The sequence below is a fragment of the Euprymna scolopes genome, chromosome 14, assembly GCF_053919585.1.
Source record: "Euprymna scolopes isolate OS-2025 chromosome 14, ASM5391958v1, whole genome shotgun sequence".
NCBI lineage: Eukaryota > Metazoa > Mollusca > Cephalopoda > Sepiida > Sepiolidae > Euprymna > Euprymna scolopes.
Genome location: NC_136495.1, coordinates 87,841,092 through 87,860,910, shown reverse-complemented (window position 1 = coordinate 87,860,910; position 19,819 = coordinate 87,841,092). Strand labels below are relative to the sequence as shown.

General features: G+C 26.8%; 1 protein-coding gene across 6 annotated transcripts in view; it reads left to right on the top strand.

The window, feature by feature from the left end:
• The window catches only part of LOC145293149 (DNA repair protein Ku70-like), a 462,221-nt gene that overhangs the window by 220,819 nt on the left and 221,583 nt on the right, over positions 1–19,819 (top strand). For all 6 annotated transcript variants that reach the window (XM_080139577.1, XM_080139576.1, XM_080139578.1 and 3 more), the window contains one exon: positions 370–448. In XM_080139577.1, the coding sequence (XP_079995703.1) occupies positions 370–448 (79 nt within the window). The remainder of the gene's footprint in view (positions 1–369; positions 449–19,819) is intronic.

The following is a 19,819-nucleotide window of genomic DNA, read 5'->3' as shown; positions in this document are numbered from 1 at the left end:
CGTAAAACATGTTCTTTATTGTTGATTGTGTCATTACGCTATCCGAACCACAAACGACAACCTTCAAGTAATAGAACACACAGCCTATAACAGGTAACTAATACCACTACAATCTTGTTTAATGTTTAAAAATACAACCTTATGCGAATATAAATTAAAAATAATCTATAGAATGTTGATATGGGAAATATATTTAAAACCTTTTTTCTCGATGGAAGTGTCATACATAAAAATCATCAAATACTTAACACATTTTGGAACAAAACAAAGAACTAAAATGTCCAATTAATTCAATCCTATTGAAACAATTTTTAAACTTGTTTTAAATTTAATTCATAATATTTCACTTAATATCTTCTGTTTTTGCAGTGATGAAAAACTCGGATCCAAAAGGATAATTTTATTCACCAATAACCATAAACCTCATGAAGGGAAGGCAGCAGATGATGTAAGTTACCTTTTCATTTTGTGACAGGAAAGCATGGCAGGATTATACTGCAGAAGGAACTACAACTCTCCTCCTTTCTATAAAGAAGTGAATAGATATTTAGTAAGCAGACAACGCCTACGCAATTAACACCCACACAATAGGAAGTGAAGCAGACAAACAATCCACCTCTTTTTTCCTTATCACATAGATCGTCCCTACCCCAACCACCACTTCAAGGACAAGGAGAGTAGAAGGAAAGAAAGTAGTAAAATCAATTATAGCGGGAATGGAAAAGCCACAAGGTGACAATTTTCAGAATAATCAGTTGACGACTCACGGGCACGCTGTACGGCAATGTTTTTCAACTTTTTTTTTTTTTTGCTGGTGCAGAGCGCCTGGAAACATTCCCCGGGCTCATAGAACCCCTATGCAATGATTTAGTTGTATGAGGAAAAAACAGCATTTAAAGTATAAAATAAAATGAAAATACTCCTGTATTTTATATGTAATGAAGACAAAATTCTACATGTTTGAATAAAGTACATTTATTCTTATTTATTTATTCTCATAAACAACTCAATGGGAAACTTGAGCTTGGTGTTTCTTGCACAACTCTTTAATATTAGGTTGTGTTTTTGACAAACACACATGAAGTTCATCTTTCACATACACCAATTGTGCTCGTTTCTTGTATTTAATGGTTGTCAGGGCTGAAAATCCAAATTCACACAAATAAGATGTTGAAAATTGCACAAGAACTCGTAGCGCTTTCTGAGCAATTGCAGGATATTCTTTTTTAACCAGCAACCAAAATGCATTCAAATTAAGCTTGGGGTGCTTTAACTTTAATGTCCTGTCATTTAGAATACTGGCAAGTCCTTCCTCTACTGCTAATGTGAACTGTTCCTCTGATGGCTCAAATTCTACAAATGGGTTTCTAATCCAGTCATACTGGTCAACAGCTATCAATGGAAAATATTTCTCAAGATTGGCTAATAAAGCATCCAAATGGTTGAAAATCTAATTTCTTGACAATCTCTTTTAAAAATACTTGGAAACATTTGCAAATTTCCTGCACTTAGGTGTTTCTTCCATATTGTCAATTTCTTCTGAAAAGCATTTTATCAGTTGATGTCAGTATATTTTCATTTATTTTATCAGTTGATGTCAGTATATTTTCATTTATTTTATCAGTTGATGTCAGTATATTTTCATTTATTTTATCAGTTGATGTCAATATATTTTCATTTATTTTATCAGTTGATGTCAGTATATTTCCATTTATTTTATCAGTTGATGTCAATATATTTTCATTTATTTTATCAGTTGATGTCAGTATATTTCCATTTATTTTATCAGTTGATGTCAGTATATTTTCATTTATTTTATCAGTTGATGTCAATATATTTTCATTTATTTTATCAGTTGATGTCAATATATTTTCATTTATTTTATCAGTTGATGTCAATATATTTTTATTTATTTTATCAGTTGATGTCAATATATTTTCATTTATTTTATCAGTTGATGTCAATATATTTTCATTTATTTTATCAGTTGATGTCAGTATATTTTCATTTATTTTATCAGTTGATGTCAGTATATTTTCATTTATTTTATCAGTTGATGTCAGTATATTTTCATTTATTTTATCAGTTGATGTCAGTATATTTTCATTTATTTTATCAGTTGATGTCAATATATTTTCATTTATTTTATCAGTTGATGTCAGTATATTTCCATTTATTTTATCAGTTGATGTCAATATATTTTCATTTGTTTTATCAGTTGATGTCAGTATATTTCCATTTATTTTATCAGTTGATGTCAGTATATTTTCATTTATTTTATCAGTTGATGTCAATATATTTTCATTTATTTTATCAGTTGATGTCAATATATTTTCATTTATTTTATCAGTTGATGTCAGTATATTTTCATTTATTTTATCAGTTGATGTCAGTATATTTTCATTTATTTTATCAGTTGATGTCAATATATTTTCATTTATTTTATCAGTTGATGTCAGTATCTTTTCATTTATTTTATCAGTTGATGTCAATATATTTTCATTAATTTTATCAGTTGATGTCAATATATTTTCATTTATTTTATCAGTTGATGTCAATATATTTTCATTTATTTTATCAGTTGATGTCAATATATTTTCATTTATTTTATCAGTTGATGTCAGTATATTTTCATTTATTTTATCAGTTGATGTCAGTATATTTTCATTTATTTTATCAGTTGATGTCAGTATATTTTCATTTATTTTATCAGTTGATGTCAGTATATTTTCATTTATTTTATCAGTTGATGTCAATATATTTTCATTTATTTTATCAGTTGATGTCAGTATATTTCCATTTATTTTATCAGTTGATGTCAATATATTTTCATTTATTTTATCAGTTGATGTCAGTATATTTCCATTTATTTTATCAGTTGATGTCAGTATATTTTCATTTATTTTATCAGTTGATGTCAATATATTTTCATTTATTTTATCAGTTGATGTCAATATATTTTCATTTATTTTATCAGTTGATGTCAATATATTTTCATTTATTTTATCAGTTGATGTCAATATATTTTCATTTATTTTATCAGTTGATGTCAATATATTTTCATTTATTTTATCAGTTGATGTCAGTATATTTTCATTTATTTTATCAGTTGATGTCAATATATTTTCATTTATTTTATCAGTTGATGTCAGTATATTTCCATTTATTTTATCAGTTGATGTCAGTATATTTTCATTTATTTTATCAGTTGATGTCAATATATTTTCATTTATTTTATCAGTTGATGTCAATATATTTTCATTTATTTTATCAGTTGATGTCAGTATATTTTCATTTATTTTATCAGTTGATGTCAGTATATTTTCATTTATTTTATCAGTTGATGTCAGTATATTTTCATTTATTTTATCAGTTGATGTCAGTATCTTTTCATTTATTTTATCAGTTGATGTCAGTATCTTTTCATTTATTTTATCAGTTGATGTCAATATATTTTCATTTATTTTATCAGTTGATGTCAATATATTTTCATTTATTTTATCAGTTGATGTCAGTATATTTTCATTTATTTTATCAGTTGATGTCAGTATATTTTCATTTATTTTATCAGTTGATGTCAATATATTTTCATTTATTTTATCAGTTGATGTCAATATATTTTCATTTATTTTATCAGTTGATGTCAGTATATTTTCATTTATTTTATCAGTTGATGTCAATATATTTTCATTTATTTTATCAGTTGATGTCAGTATATTTTCATTTATTTTATCAGTTGATGTCAGTATATTTTCATTTATTTTATCAGTTGATGTCAGTATCTTTTCATTTATTTTATCAGTTGATGTCAGTATATTTTCATTTATTTTATAAGTTGATGTCAATATATTTTCATTTATTTTATCAGTTGATGTCAATATATTTTCATTTATTTTATCAGTTGATGTCAGTATATTTTCATTTATTTTATCAGTTGATGTCAGTATATTTTCATTTATTTTATCAGTTGATGTCAATATATTTTCATTTATTTTATCAGTTGATGTCATATTTTCATTTATTTTATCAGTTGATGTCAGTATCTTTTCATTTATTTTATCAGTTGATGTCAGTATATTTTCATTTATTTTATCAGTTGATGTCAATACATTTTCATTTATTTTATCAGTTGATGTCAATATATTTTCATTTATTTTATCAGTTGATGTCAATATATTTTCATTTATTTTATCAGTTGATGTCAATATATTTCACTTATTTTATCAGTTGATGTCAGTATATTTTCATTTATTTTATCAGTTGATGTCAGTATATTTTCATTTATTTTATCAGTTGATGTCAGTATCTTTTCATTTATTTTATCAGTTGATGTCAGTATATTTTCATTTATTTTATCAGTTGATGTCAGTATATTTTCATTTATTTTATCAGTTGATGTCAGTATATTTTCATTTATTTTATCAGTTGATGTCAGTATATTTTCATTTATTTTATCAGTTGATGTCAGTATATTTCCATTTATTTTATCAGTTGATGTCAGTATATTTTCATTTATTTTATCAGTTGATGTCAGTATCTTTTCATTTATTTTATCAGTTGATGTCAATATATTTTCATTTATTTTATCAGTTGATGTCAGTATATTTTCATTTATTTTATCAGTTTATGTCAGTATCTTTTCATTTATTTTATCAGTTGATGTCAGTATATTTTCATTTATTTTATCAGTTGATGTCAGTATATTTTCATTTATTTTATCAGTTGATGTCAGTATATTTTCATTTATTTTATCAGTTGATGTCGGTATATTTTCATTTATTTTATCAGTTGATGTCAATATATTTTCATTTATTTTATCAGTTGATGTCAGTATATTTTCATTTATTTTATCAGTTGATGTCAATATATTTTCATTTATTTTATCAGTTGATGTCAATATATTTTCATTTATTTTATCAGTTGATGTCAGTATATTTTCATTTATTTTATCAGTTGATGTCAATATATTTTCATTTATTTTATCAGTTGATGTCAATATATTTTCATTTATTTTATCAGTTGATGTCAGTATATTTTCATTTATTTTATCAGTTGATGTCAATATATTTTCATTTATTTTATCAGTTGATGTCAATATATTTTCATTTATTTTATCAGTTGATGTCAATATATTTTCATTTATTTTATCAGTTGATGTCAATATATTTTCATTTATTTTATCAGTTGATGTCAGTATATTTTCATTTATTTTATCAGTTGATGTCAATATATTTTCATTTATTTTATCAGTTGATGTCAATATATTTTCATTTATTTTATCAGTTGATGTCAGTATATTTTCATTTATTTTATCAGTTGATGTCGGTATATTTTCATTTATTTTATCAGTTGATGTCAATATATTTTCATTTATTTTATCAGTTGATGTCAGTATATTTTCATTTATTTTATCAGTTGATGTCAGTATATTTTCATTTATTTTATCAGTTGATGTCAGTATATTTTCATTTATTTTATCAGTTGATGTCAATATATTTTCATTTATTTTATCAGTTGATGTCAATATATTTTCATTTATTTTATCAGTTGATGTCAGTATCTTTTCATTTATTTTATCAGTTGATGTCAGTATATTTTCATTTATTTTATCAGTTGATGTCAGTATATTTTCATTTATTTTATCAGTTGATGTCAATATATTTTCATTTATTTTATCAGTTGATGTCAATATATTTTCATTTATTTTATCAGTTGATGTCAATATATTTTAATTTATTTTATCAGTTGATGTCAATATATTTTCATTTATTTTATCAGTTGATGTCAATATATTTTCATTTATTTTATCAGATGATGTCAGTATATTTTCATTTATTTTATCAGTTGATGTCAATATATTTTCATTTATTTTATCAGTTGATGTCAGTATATTTTCATTTATTTTATCAGTTGATGTCAATATATTTTCATTTATTTTATCAGTTGATGTCAGTATATTTTCATTTATTTTATCAGTTGATGTCAGTATATTTTCATTTATTTTATCAGTTGATGTCAGTATATTTCCATTTATTTTATCAGTTGATGTCAGTATATTTTAATTTATTTTATCAGTTGATGTCAGTATCTTTTCATTTATTTTATCAGTTGATGTCAGTATATTTTCATTTATTTTATCAGTTGATGTCAATATATTTTCATTTATTTTATCAGTTGATGTCAGTATATTTTCATTTATTTTATCAGTTGATGTCAATATATTTTCATTTATTTTATCAGTTGATGTCAATATATTTTCATTTATTTTATCAGTTGATGTCAGTATATTTTCATTTATTTTATCAGTTGATGTCAATATATTTTCATTTATTTTATCAGTTGATGTCAGTATATTTTCATTTATTTTATCAGTTGATGTCAATATATTTTCATTTATTTTATCAGTTGATGTCAATATATTTTCATTTATTTTATCAGTTGATGTCAGTATATTTTCATTTATTTTATCAGTTGATGTCAGTATATTTTCATTTATTTTATCAGTTGATGTCAATATATTTTCATTTATTTTATCAGTTGATGTCAGTATATTTTCATTTATTTTATCAGTTGATGTCAGTATATTTTCATTTATTTTATCAGTTGATGTCAGTATATTTTCATTTATTTTATCAGTTGATGTCAGTATATTTTCATTTATTTTATCAGTTGATGTCAGTATCTTTTCATTTATTTTATCAGTTGATGTCAGTATATTTTCATTTATTTTATCAGTTGATGTCAATATATTTTCATTTATTTTATCAGTTGATGTCAATATATTTTCATTTATTTTATCAGTTGATGTCAGTATATTTTCATTTATTTTATCAGTTGATGTCAGTATATTTTCATTTATTTTATCAGTTGATGTCAATATATTTTCATTTATTTTATCAGTTGATGTCAATATATTTTCGTTTATTTTATCAGTTGATGTCAGTATATTTTCATTTATTTTATCAGTTGATGTCAGTATATTTTCATTTATTTTATCAGTTGATGTCAATATATTTTCATTTATTTTATCAGTTGATGTCAATATATTTTCATTTATTTTATCAGTTGATGTCAGTATATTTTCATTTATTTTATCAGTTGATGTCAATATATTTTCATTTATTTTATCAGTTGATGTCAGTATATTTTCATTTATTTTATCAGTTGATGTCAGTATATTTTCATTTATTTTATCAGTTGATGTCAGTATCTTTTCATTTATTTTATCAGTTGATGTCAGTATATTTTCATTTATTTTATCAGTTGATGTCAATATATTTTCATTTATTTTATCAGTTGATGTCAATATATTTTCATTTATTTTATCAGTTGATGTCAGTATATTTTCATTTATTTTATCAGTTGATGTCAGTATATTTTCATTTATTTTATCAGTTGATGTCAATATATTTTCATTTATTTTATCAGTTGATGTCAATATATTTTCATTTATTTTATCAGTTGATGTCAGTATCTTTTCATTTATTTTATCAGTTGATGTCAGTATATTTTCATTTATTTTATCAGTTGATGTCAATATATTTTCATTTATTTTATCAGTTGATGTCAATATATTTCATTTATTTTATCAGTTGATGTCAGTATATTTTCATTTATTTTATCAGTTGATGTCAGTATATTTTCATTTATTTTATCAGTTGATGTCAGTATCTTTTCATTTATTTTATCAGTTGATGTCAGTATATTTTCATTTATTTTATCAGTTGATGTCAGTATATTTTCATTTATTTTATCAGTTGATGTCAGTATATTTTCATTTATTTTATCAGTTGATGTCAGTATATTTTCATTTATTTTATCAGTTGATGTCAGTATATTTCCATTTATTTTATCAGTTGATGTCAGTATATTTTAATTTATTTTATCAGTTGATGTCAGTATCTTTTCATTTATTTTATCAGTTGATGTCAATATATTTTCATTTATTTTATCAGTTGATGTCAGTATATTTTCATTTATTTTATCAGTTGATGTCAGTATCTTTTCATTTATTTTATCAGTTGATGTCAGTATATTTTCATTTATTTTATCAGTTGATGTCAGTATATTTTCATTTATTTTATCAGTTGATGTCAGTATATTTTCATTTATTTTATCAGTTGATGTCGGTATATTTTCATTTATTTTATCAGTTGATGTCAATATATTTTCATTTATTTTATCAGTTGATGTCAGTATATTTTCATTTATTTTATCAGTTGATGTCAATATATTTTCATTTATTTTATCAGTTGATGTCAATATATTTTCATTTATTTTATCAGTTGATGTCAATATATTTTCATTTATTTTATCAGTTGATGTCAGTATATTTTCATTTATTTTATCAGTTGATGTCAATATATTTTCATTTATTTTATCAGTTGATGTCAATATATTTTCATTTATTTTATCAGTTGATGTCAGTATATTTTCATTTATTTTATCAGTTGATGTCAATATATTTTCATTTATTTTATCAGTTGATGTCAATATATTTTCATTTATTTTATCAGTTGATGTCAATATATTTTCATTTATTTTATCAGTTGATGTCAATATATTTTCATTTATTTTATCAGTTGATGTCAATATATTTTCATTTATTTTATCAGTTGATGTCAGTATATTTTCATTTATTTTATCAGTTGATGTCAATATATTTTCATTTATTTTATCAGTTGATGTCAATATATTTTCATTTATTTTATCAGTTGATGTCAGTATATTTTCATTTATTTTATCAGTTGATGTCGGTATATTTTCATTTATTTTATCAGTTGATGTCAATATATTTTCATTTATTTTATCAGTTGATGTCAGTATATTTTCATTTATTTTATCAGTTGATGTCAGTATATTTTCATTTATTTTATCAGTTGATGTCAGTATATTTTCATTTATTTTATCAGTTGATGTCAATATATTTTCATTTATTTTATCAGTTGATGTCAATATATTTTCATTTATTTCATCAGTTGATGTCAGTATCTTTTCATTTATTTTATCAGTTGATGTCAGTATATTTTCATTTATTTTATCAGTTGATGTCAGTATATTTTCATTTATTTTATCAGTTGATGTCAATATATTTTCATTTATTTTATCAGTTGATGTCAATATATTTTCATTTATTTTATCAGTTGATGTCAGTATATTTTCATTTATTTTATCAGTTGATGTCAATATATTTTCATTTATTTTATCAGTTGATGTCAGTATATTTTCATTTATTTTATCAGTTGATGTCAGTGTATTTTCATCTATTTTATCAGTTTATGTCAGTGTCTTTTCATTTATTTTATCAGTTGATGTCAGTATATTTTCATTTATTTTATCAGTTGATGTCAATATATTTTCATTTATTTTATCAGTTGATGTCAATATATTTTCATTTATTTTATCAGTTGATGTCAGTATATTTTCATTTATTTTATCAGTGTATGTCAGTATATTTTCATTTATTTTATCAGTTGATGTCAGTATATTTTCATTTATTTTATCAGTTGATGTCAGTATATTTTCATTTATTTTATCAGTTGATGTCGGTATATTTTCATTTATTTTATCAGTTGATGTCAATATATTTTCATTTATTTTATCAGTTGATGTCAGTATATTTTCATTTATTTTATCAGTTGATGTCAATATATTTTCATTTATTTTATCAGTTGATGTCAATATATTTTCATTTATTTTATCAGTTGATGTCAATATATTTTCATTTATTTTATCAGTTGATGTCAGTATATTTTCATTTATTTTATCAGTTGATGTCAATATATTTTCATTTATTTTATCAGTTGATGTCAATATATTTTCATTTATTTTATCAGTTGATGTCAGTATATTTTCATTTATTTTATCAGTTGATGTCAATATATTTTCATTTATTTTATCAGTTGATGTCAATATATTTTCATTTATTTTATCAGTTGATGTCAATATATTTTCATTTATTTTATCAGTTGATGTCAATATATTTTCATTTATTTTATCAGTTGATGTCAATATATTTTCATTTATTTTATCAGTTGATGTCAGTATATTTTCATTTATTTTATCAGTTGATGTCAATATATTTTCATTTATTTTATCAGTTGATGTCAATATATTTTCATTTATTTTATCAGTTGATGTCAGTATATTTTCATTTATTTTATCAGTTGATGTCGGTATATTTTCATTTATTTTATCAGTTGATGTCAATATATTTTCATTTATTTTATCAGTTGATGTCAGTATATTTTCATTTATTTTATCAGTTGATGTCAGTATATTTTCATTTATTTTATCAGTTGATGTCAGTATATTTTCATTTATTTTATCAGTTGATGTCAATATATTTTCATTTATTTTATCAGTTGATGTCAATATATTTTCATTTATTTCATCAGTTGATGTCAGTATCTTTTCATTTATTTTATCAGTTGATGTCAGTATATTTTCATTTATTTTATCAGTTGATGTCAGTATATTTTCATTTATTTTATCAGTTGATGTCAATATATTTTCATTTATTTTATCAGTTGATGTCAATATATTTTCATTTATTTTATCAGTTGATGTCAGTATATTTTCATTTATTTTATCAGTTGATGTCAATATATTTTCATTTATTTTATCAGTTGATGTCAGTATATTTTCATTTATTTTATCAGTTGATGTCAGTGTATTTTCATCTATTTTATCAGTTTATGTCAGTGTCTTTTCATTTATTTTATCAGTTGATGTCAGTATATTTTCATTTATTTTATCAGTTGATGTCAATATATTTTCATTTATTTTATCAGTTGATGTCAATATATTTTCATTTATTTTATCAGTTGATGTCAGTATATTTTCATTTATTTTATCAGTGTATGTCAGTATATTTTCATTTATTTTATCAGTTGATGTCAGTATATTTTCATTTATTTTATCAGTTGATGTCAATATATTTTCATTTATTTTATCAGTTGATGTCAGTATCTTTTCATTTATTTTATCAGTTGATGTCAGTATATTTTCATTTATTTTATCAGTTGATGTCAATATATTTTCATTTATTTTATCAGTTGATGTCAATATATTTCATTTATTTTATCAGTTGATGTCAGTATATTTTCATTTATTTTATCAGTTGATGTCAGTATATTTTCATTTATTTTATCAGTTGATGTCAGTATCTTTTCATTTATTTTATCAGTTGATGTCAGTATATTTTCATTTATTTTATCAGTTGATGTCAGTATATTTTCATTTATTTTATCAGTTGATGCCAGTATATTTTCATTTATTTTATCAGTTGATGTCAGTATATTTTCATTTATTTTATCAGTTGATGTCAATATATTTTCATTTATTTTATCAGTTGATGTCAGTATCTTTTCATTTATTTTATCAGTTGATGTCAGTATATTTTCATTTATTTTATCAGTTGATGTCAATATATTTTCATTTATTTTATCAGTTGATGTCAATATATTTCATTTATTTTATCAGTTGATGTCAGTATATTTTCATTTATTTTATCAGTTGATGTCAGTATATTTTCATTTATTTTATCAGTTGATGTCAGTATCTTTTCATTTATTTTATCAGTTGATGTCAGTATATTTTCATTTATTTTATCAGTTGATGTCAGTATATTTTCATTTATTTTATCAGTTGATGCCAGTATATTTTCATTTATTTTATCAGTTGATGTCAGTATATTCTCATTTATTTTATCAGTTGATGTCAATATATTTTCATTTATTTTATCAGTTGATGTCAGTATCTTTTCATTTATTTTATCAGTTGATGTCAGTATATTTTCATTTATTTTATCAGTTGATGTCAATATATTTTCATTTATTTTATCAGTTGATGTCAATATATTTTCATTTATTTTATCAGTTGATGTCAATATATTTTCATTTATTTTATCAGTTGATGTCAGTATATTTTCATTTATTTTATCAGTTGATGTCAGTATATTTTCATTTATTTTATCAGTTGATGTCAATATATTTTCATTTATTTTATCAGTTGATGTCAATATATTTTCATTTATTTTATCAGTTGATGTCAGTATCTTTTCATTTATTTTATCAGTTGATGTCAGTATCTTTTCATTTATTTTATCAGTTGATGTCAGTATATTTTCATTTATTTTATCAGTTGATGTCAATATATTTTCATTTATTTTATCAGTTGATGTCAATATATTTCATTTATTTTATCAGTTGATGTCAGTATATTTTCATTTATTTTATCAGTTGATGTCAGTATATTTTCATTTATTTTATCAGTTGATGTCAGTATCTTTTCATTTATTTTATCAGTTGATGTCAGTATATTTTCATTTATTTTATCAGTTGATGTCAGTATATTTTCATTTATTTTATCAGTTGATGTCAGTATATTTTCATTTATTTTATCAGTTGATGTCAGTATATTTTCATTTATTTTATCAGTTGATGTCAGTATATTTCCATTTATTTTATCAGTTGATGTCAGTATATTTTCATTTATTTTATCAGTTGATGTCAGTATCTTTTCATTTATTTTATCAGTTGATGTCAGTATCTTTTCATTTATTTTATCAGTTGATGTCAATATATTTTCATTTATTTTATCAGTTGATGTCAGTATATTTTCATTTATTTTATCAGTTGATGTCAATATATTTTCATTTATTTTATCAGTTGATGTCAATATATTTTCATTTATTTTATCAGTTGATGTCAGTATATTTTCATTTATTTTATCAGTTGATGTCGGTATATTTCCATTTATTTTATCAGTTGATGTCGGTATATTTTCATTTATTTTATCAGTTGATGTCGGTATATTTTCATTTATTTTATCAGTTGATGTCAATATATTTTCATTTATTTTATCAGTTGATGTCAATATATTTTCATTTATTTAACAGTTGATGTCAATATATTTTCATTTATTTTATCAGTTGATGTCAATATATTTTCATTTATTTTATCAGTTGATGTCAATATATTTTCATTTATTTTATCAGTTGATGTCAGTATATTTTCATTTATTTTATCAGTTGATGTCAATATATTTTCATTTATTTTATCAGTTGATGTCAGTATATTTTCATTTATTTTATCAGTTGATGTCAGTATATTTTCATTTATTTTATCAGTTGATGTCAGTATATTTTCATTTATTTTATCAGTTGATGTCAGTATATTTTCATTTATTTTATCAGTTGATGTCAATATATTTTCATTTATTTTATCAGTTGATGTCAATATATTTTCATTTATTTTATCAGTTGATGTCAGTATATTTTCATTTATTTTATCAGTTGATGTCAGTATATTTTCATTTATTTTATCAGTTGATGTCAATATATTTTCATTTATTTTATCAGTTGATGTCAGTATATTTTCATTTATTTTATCAGTTGATGTCAATATATTTCCATTTATTTTATCAGTTGATGTCAGTATATTTTCATTTATTTTATCAGTTGATGTCAATATATTTCATTTGTTTTATCAGTTGATGTCAGTATATTTCCATTTATTTTATCAGTTGATGTCAGTATATTTTCATTTATTTTATCAGTTGATGTCAGTATATTTTCATTTATTTTATCAGTTGATGTCAGTATATTTTCATTCCTGCCCTGCATACTATTGTTCAAGAGGTTTAGCTCATGAAATATATTAGCGTATCAAATTATTAACAAGTTTATATTTTTTTAAATATTTAAGGAACGAGTGAATAAAAATCCATGAAACTTCAAGAAAGTGCTTGCGATACTATTCAGCTACTCCAGTCGGAAAATAAAAGTATTTAAAGCAGTATTAGCAAAACTATGGTAAAAGATAGGAATATCTGTTGATTTCACTGTGTCAAGTTATTAACGAGGTTAAGAAAAAAACACAATATACGCATAACTTGTTTATTGAAATAATATTCAAACATTAAATGAACTAAGAAAAATGCTTAGAACACAATAACTACATAGCAATTTCTATGTTGACATAAGTAGTCGGGCATATGCAATCCTTTTTTATGAATTACTTTTAAAAGATGTTGGTCCACAGAATTAGTCAAATTTGTGATTTCGTCAACAGTTATTCCTCACGATACCTCATGAAGAGCATCCCATAACTCATCTTTGCTCTTAAATTGGCGTCCACTTGCATAGAAGCGTCGTTTCATGATACTCCAAAGGTTCTCAATTGGGTTCAAATCTGATGAATTTGCAGGCCACTCCATCTTCCGTTGCCCAGAGAACCCCAGTTGTTGCAAATACTCTTTGCTTTTGTTTGCTGCATGCGAGGGAGCATTATCCTGCATAAAAATTATGGTTCTTCTGAACGTCAACATTTGTTTCTTCAGCCATGGTTCAAAGTGCTCCTTCAGAAAAGCTATGTAAGCATTTGACGTCATTTTTACGCCTTCTGGGACTCTCCATGGGCCAACCAAAGTACCTCCGATAATCCCAGCCCAAATCATTATCCCACCACCACCTTGTTGGCACCTTAAATGCTGATGACTGTCGTCCATCTAGGACCTAACCCTTGCTCCAGCCATCTGGGCCATCAAGAGTGACACACACTTCATCCGTGAACAAAACTTTGGAAAAATCCGTTTTCATGTTGTCCTCTGCCCATTTCTATCGGTTTTGTATCTGATGTTGCTTTAATGGAGGCTTTGTCACGGCTTATCAGACTTTGCCACTTATTTCAGAAGGCGACATCGAGTACTTTTTCAGACATTCTTTAATCCGGCTTGGTCAAAGACTTTTCGACTTATCTACCCAGGGTTCTTAACAACTTCACGTTTAATTTGAAGTAGAGAACAGCGTGAAACAACTCTAGATTTACCTTTAACAGCTCTCTTACGTACCTTTGTAGGGTCCTTGACAAAGTTCTTCACAGTTTGATGGTACTTTCCTATCATTTTCAATATTTCGAGGGTAGATTTAACTTTTGCTGGCTTTTCTGTAATAGGACTCTTTTTAGAACTACTCAATACAACTTTTCGACCCATTTTATTGACGAAACAAACTGCCTTGTTAATAATTTGACACACCTCAAATACAGTAGATTCAGCAATTATGATGGCAAGTTTCATTGCGCGGAACAGTATGAAAATTTCACAGTACGTGCAGCTCAGCATTGCCAACATTTCCGAAGGTTTTGATACGTAACTACCGGTAAGTTTCTGAAACTGGTCAAAAAATGTTATCTTGTTAATAATTTGACACGCAGTGTATATTGGCAAGATATGCTAACTTCGAACACCATGTACCATTACTCAAACATTCTACAAAGTTTTTCAGATTTTCTTGCAAACAAAATGTCACCAACTCATCTCTTAATCCGTATAAACGAGATAATACTTTCCCCCTTGACAACCATCGTATTTCTGTGTACTGAATGGTAGAGTGGTCTGCATCCACAGCCACACAAAGTTTAGCAAACTGTCGACATTTAAGTGACCTCATCTTGATGTAGTTGACTATTTTTACTGCCATATCCAATACAGATTTTAGTTTAGATCCGAGAGCAATAACTGCTTCTCTATGAATGAAACAATGAGTCTGGATAATGTTGGGATTTTGTTTTTGTGTGATTGGGACAAAGCCTTTAAGACATCCTATCATTGCAGGGGCACCATCTGTACAAATACCAACACGGTCTTTCCAGTCTAATCCAAAATGCTTTAAATACGAATTCAAAACATAAAATATATCTTGTCCTGTTGTTGTGGCTGTCAATTCTTTGCAACACAAGAAGTCTTCTATGATATCATCATTAATAAAGCGAACAAATACAAGGAGTCGAGCTTTACCAGTAATGTCTGTACTCTCATAAACAAATTATGTTTTAGTATTTCTGACTTAAGATTGCATTCAGTGTCTCCTGACATGTCTTGAATGTGCCTACTTATTGTGTTGTCAGAAAGTGGAGTTTTATTTACAGCCTCTTCTCCAAACTTTACTATTACTATTTCTTGGCATGCAGGTAAAATTACAGTTTCAGCGATGGTATGAGATTTCATTTTTCTTACAACTATCTCTGCCACAGCATAACTTGCTCCTTGTCCTTTGTCACTCAACTTGAACTTGCCTTTTATTTAATGTTAGTTTTTGTTTGAAATATTGTTCATTTCTGCTCAACAACTCTGGATGTTTAGTTGTTAAGTGTCGTTTCTATTTGGACAGTTTCTCCCCACAAATAATACAAAGATGAAGGATACTCTGGGTTTCCCATCCAAGTAAATTCCATGGCAATATAATTTTCACAATATTGACAAATTTAAGTTGTAGATAAATTTCATCATTTCTTGATAATTTTGATGGGGCTGCATCGCTTGTAGTGGCTGCCACTTCAATAGACTGCTCCATATCCTGTGTCTCTTCATTCACATCTACCTTGCATTTTTTCACAAATCTTTCCATGATTGTAAATCTGTAAGCAAAATTTTACATGTACAAAAGAATTGCACTAAATTAATTGATGAAAATTTTTTTTAAAAATTGAATGGGAAGGAGCAAAGGATACCTTCTTCTCAAAACACATATGAAATGCACATGGAAATAACAAGATAAACGCGGAGTGGGAATTTTGAAAAAAAATTTTTGAGGTAAAAATTAATACTTGCTAAGAAACAGAAAGGCGCTTATGTCAACAAAACTCCAATCTAAGGAAAATAACCAGCATAAACATAGCAAAAATAAGTTTTTTTCCTAGGTATAATTTGGGACGCTGAAATAATGAAAGAATGTTAAATAAAAAAAAAAAATAAAATAAAAAAATGATTACACGAATACTATAGCGAGTCCTAGAAAGTTTTTATGGGGCACAAATGGTTCGCTCGGATGAATCTCATATTTTTTCTTTCAGTTTTTATTGAGTGCACATTTCATTAGTAGTGTAGTATTTTGCTAGCGGAAGCCACATTTTCTTGCATCCAATGCCGCCGCCGTTGACTTCTCACAGTAAGAATGATTAACAAAAGACCCTAACCCTTCCGGCTGTCCCTTTGCACATGTCTTGAATTGAGGAAGGTGAATTTAACTTTCCATTTATTTGATTCTTGTTCTAATTTAGAGATCGCGGAACCCCTGGACTGTACTGGCGAAACCCTAGGATTCCACGGAACCCTGGTTGACAAACACTGCTGTACGGATATAAAAAGCCATTGATCCTATATACAACCATGCAAGTGATCCACGGTGGCATGTTATAAGCCAGAGTGATGAGCTTGTGTTCATTCAATGCAGTGTCAGTACCAGAAAAGAGCAAGGTAGCCTACAATGTTTTTCTGACATTACCTAAAAAATCAGATTATAATCCATCCAAGGGGATCGTTATGAGTTATATCTATGGAACAAACAGAGCAGCTCGTGGACTTTTAACATAGCAAAGAAAAAATCAGACCCCATTCCCCTCAAAGGGAATTTAATATTTGAACCCACGAAATATAAAGATACACATGTCTGAGGCATACAAGAGATTCATAGATGGACATCAACCACGATGCACAATAAAGGAACAGAGTGAATGAGAGAGATGATTAATGAGATTCTTTTTCTAAGCATCGGCAACATTGAACATCATAAAACAGGAGAGGATGCACATATGCAAAATGTATCATACTGACTGATTGTGCGGTGGATGAGTACAAAATCACAAAAAAACACATCTAATATTTTGCCTGGACAATTACTCATTTGCATGATAACTATTTTTTCTTCAGCTAAGTATTTTATGTTCAACCCTCTTCATTTCCCCAAGCTCACTCCACCCCCTAAAGAACTACTGAATTAAATATTTTTGATCGGACACCTTGAGTTTAAATGTGTTTCAGCTTAGACTCGATAATCTTGTTACATGATAAAAAGAAGAGATTGTTTTATTTGTTAATCCTTCTTATCACACTTGAATCCTTTCTGACCTGTTGGATATTGTTTACATGTTTCTTTCATCATCATCAACCATTACACCCAGTGGTGTGTTGGGCAGCAACAAAGCCCCTCCGCCTATCCTGAGCCAGCCTAGCCAGTAAACCCCAAGAATGCTGCATAGCTTTCTTCTCCCTTTCCACTTTTCTCCAAGTTTCTCTCGATCTTCCTCTCTTCCTTTTGCCATCTGGGGTCCAGTGCAATGCTATTCTTGTGATTGATTCTGGGTCTTTCCGGGGAACGTGCCCAATCCACCTCCATCGCGGTTTTTTGATGAATAGCATCTCCTTAGTAGGTCTTCATTGGAGATCTTCTCAGGTTGGAATATCCTCAGTATTCGTTAAAGACAGGTGGTGTGGAAGGATCGAAGCTTGATGAAATCTGCTTCCGTCATTCTCCAGCATTCCAATCCATATAATAATGTTGATACACCGCTCTGATAGTTTGAGCTTTTTTTTTTTTTTTACATAGGTATCACCACTTATCAAGGCCAAGCGGCCACTCGAGGATAAGGTTGGTGTTGCTGTTGTATTGTGTTGATCTCCATATGTTGCTCATTCCCCTAAACACACTTCTTACCTTGTCCAGCCTGCTTTGTATGTCCTCCCTTGTGCCACCCTGAGTCTGATGATGCTGCCCAAGTAGGTGAAGCTGTCTGTCTGGCACAAGTCCTTTCCATTCAGGCCCTGTCGATGAGGCATTAGAATACACCGACTGCCCTCCTGCAAAGGGTAAAAGTCTCTTAATGGAGCTACCTGTTGGTCATGGGTAGCGACCCGTGACACCTTGGGACGGAATCCTGGTGATTGAAGATCTTGGAGGACGAGTTCATGAGCCTCCTCTTCCCAACACATCACTTTGGCCCTTACCTTGGCTAGACAGGCGGTCGGAGAGGCCCGATCCGATCAATCGGCTGGTCAGGTCAAGCCCTACGTCTACTATTAATGGTTTAGACTAAATAAACGGAAAATTTTAAAAGTATTAAAAGGAATCCTCTCACAAACAGAAATACAGAAACCAACAAACTTATTTCCCTAAAGCAGACATTTGAAGGTACAGGCTAAGGGTCAATCAGTAAGTGAAGAACACAATTCAGACATGGCTGCAGACACAACTTTTTCAACTCTAGATTTGGGTAGTGAAACAAATTTCATGTTTCACTACGGGGTTTCTTCCAGAAGAAATCCCAATGTCAAAAATGTCTCCTTTTCTTATTGAAAAAGTGCTAACTAGGAAAATAAACACAAAAATGGTAAAAAAAAACAAAACAAAAGATGGCAATTTATTGATTGAAATTGAAACCATAAGCCAAAGCCTAAACTTGGAAAATATGAAAACTTTTCAAAACATTAATATTAAAGTCTCCCCACACAATAAACTTAACTAATACGTGAGATAATTTATTTGTAATATCCCCGGCGTTGCCCAGGATTGAAGGAGATTGATGGAAATATATATTAGCAGAATAATCAGCGTTGCTCTGGATTAAATGAGGGTGGTGAAATATAAAGTTTGTACCAGAAATGGCTTAAACAATTTTCTATCTCAAAATTACTTCATTTGTGAAGTCGATTCCAGATATGGCTTAAACAGTTAATGATCTCATTCTTGGTTTTCTATGAAAGTTTCCTAGGCCAGTTTCTGTAGGGGGTGATCTATATTTGTTAAAATGTTTTATGTATTCATACGGGAATGATGTGATGGTTGAAGCATGATTATGTTAATTTTAAACATGCTCTTGAGTTTTCTTTTGGGGGTTAAGTTGGAGAAAGTAATGTCCGTTTTGGGGTAAAAAAAAGTTTGTGAAATTGTTTCATATATCTATTTAAATTACCTGTCTTAGTGTAGGTAAAATTATTTAAATATGTGTTGTATATTCACCGTCCTTGCAAAGGTAAAATT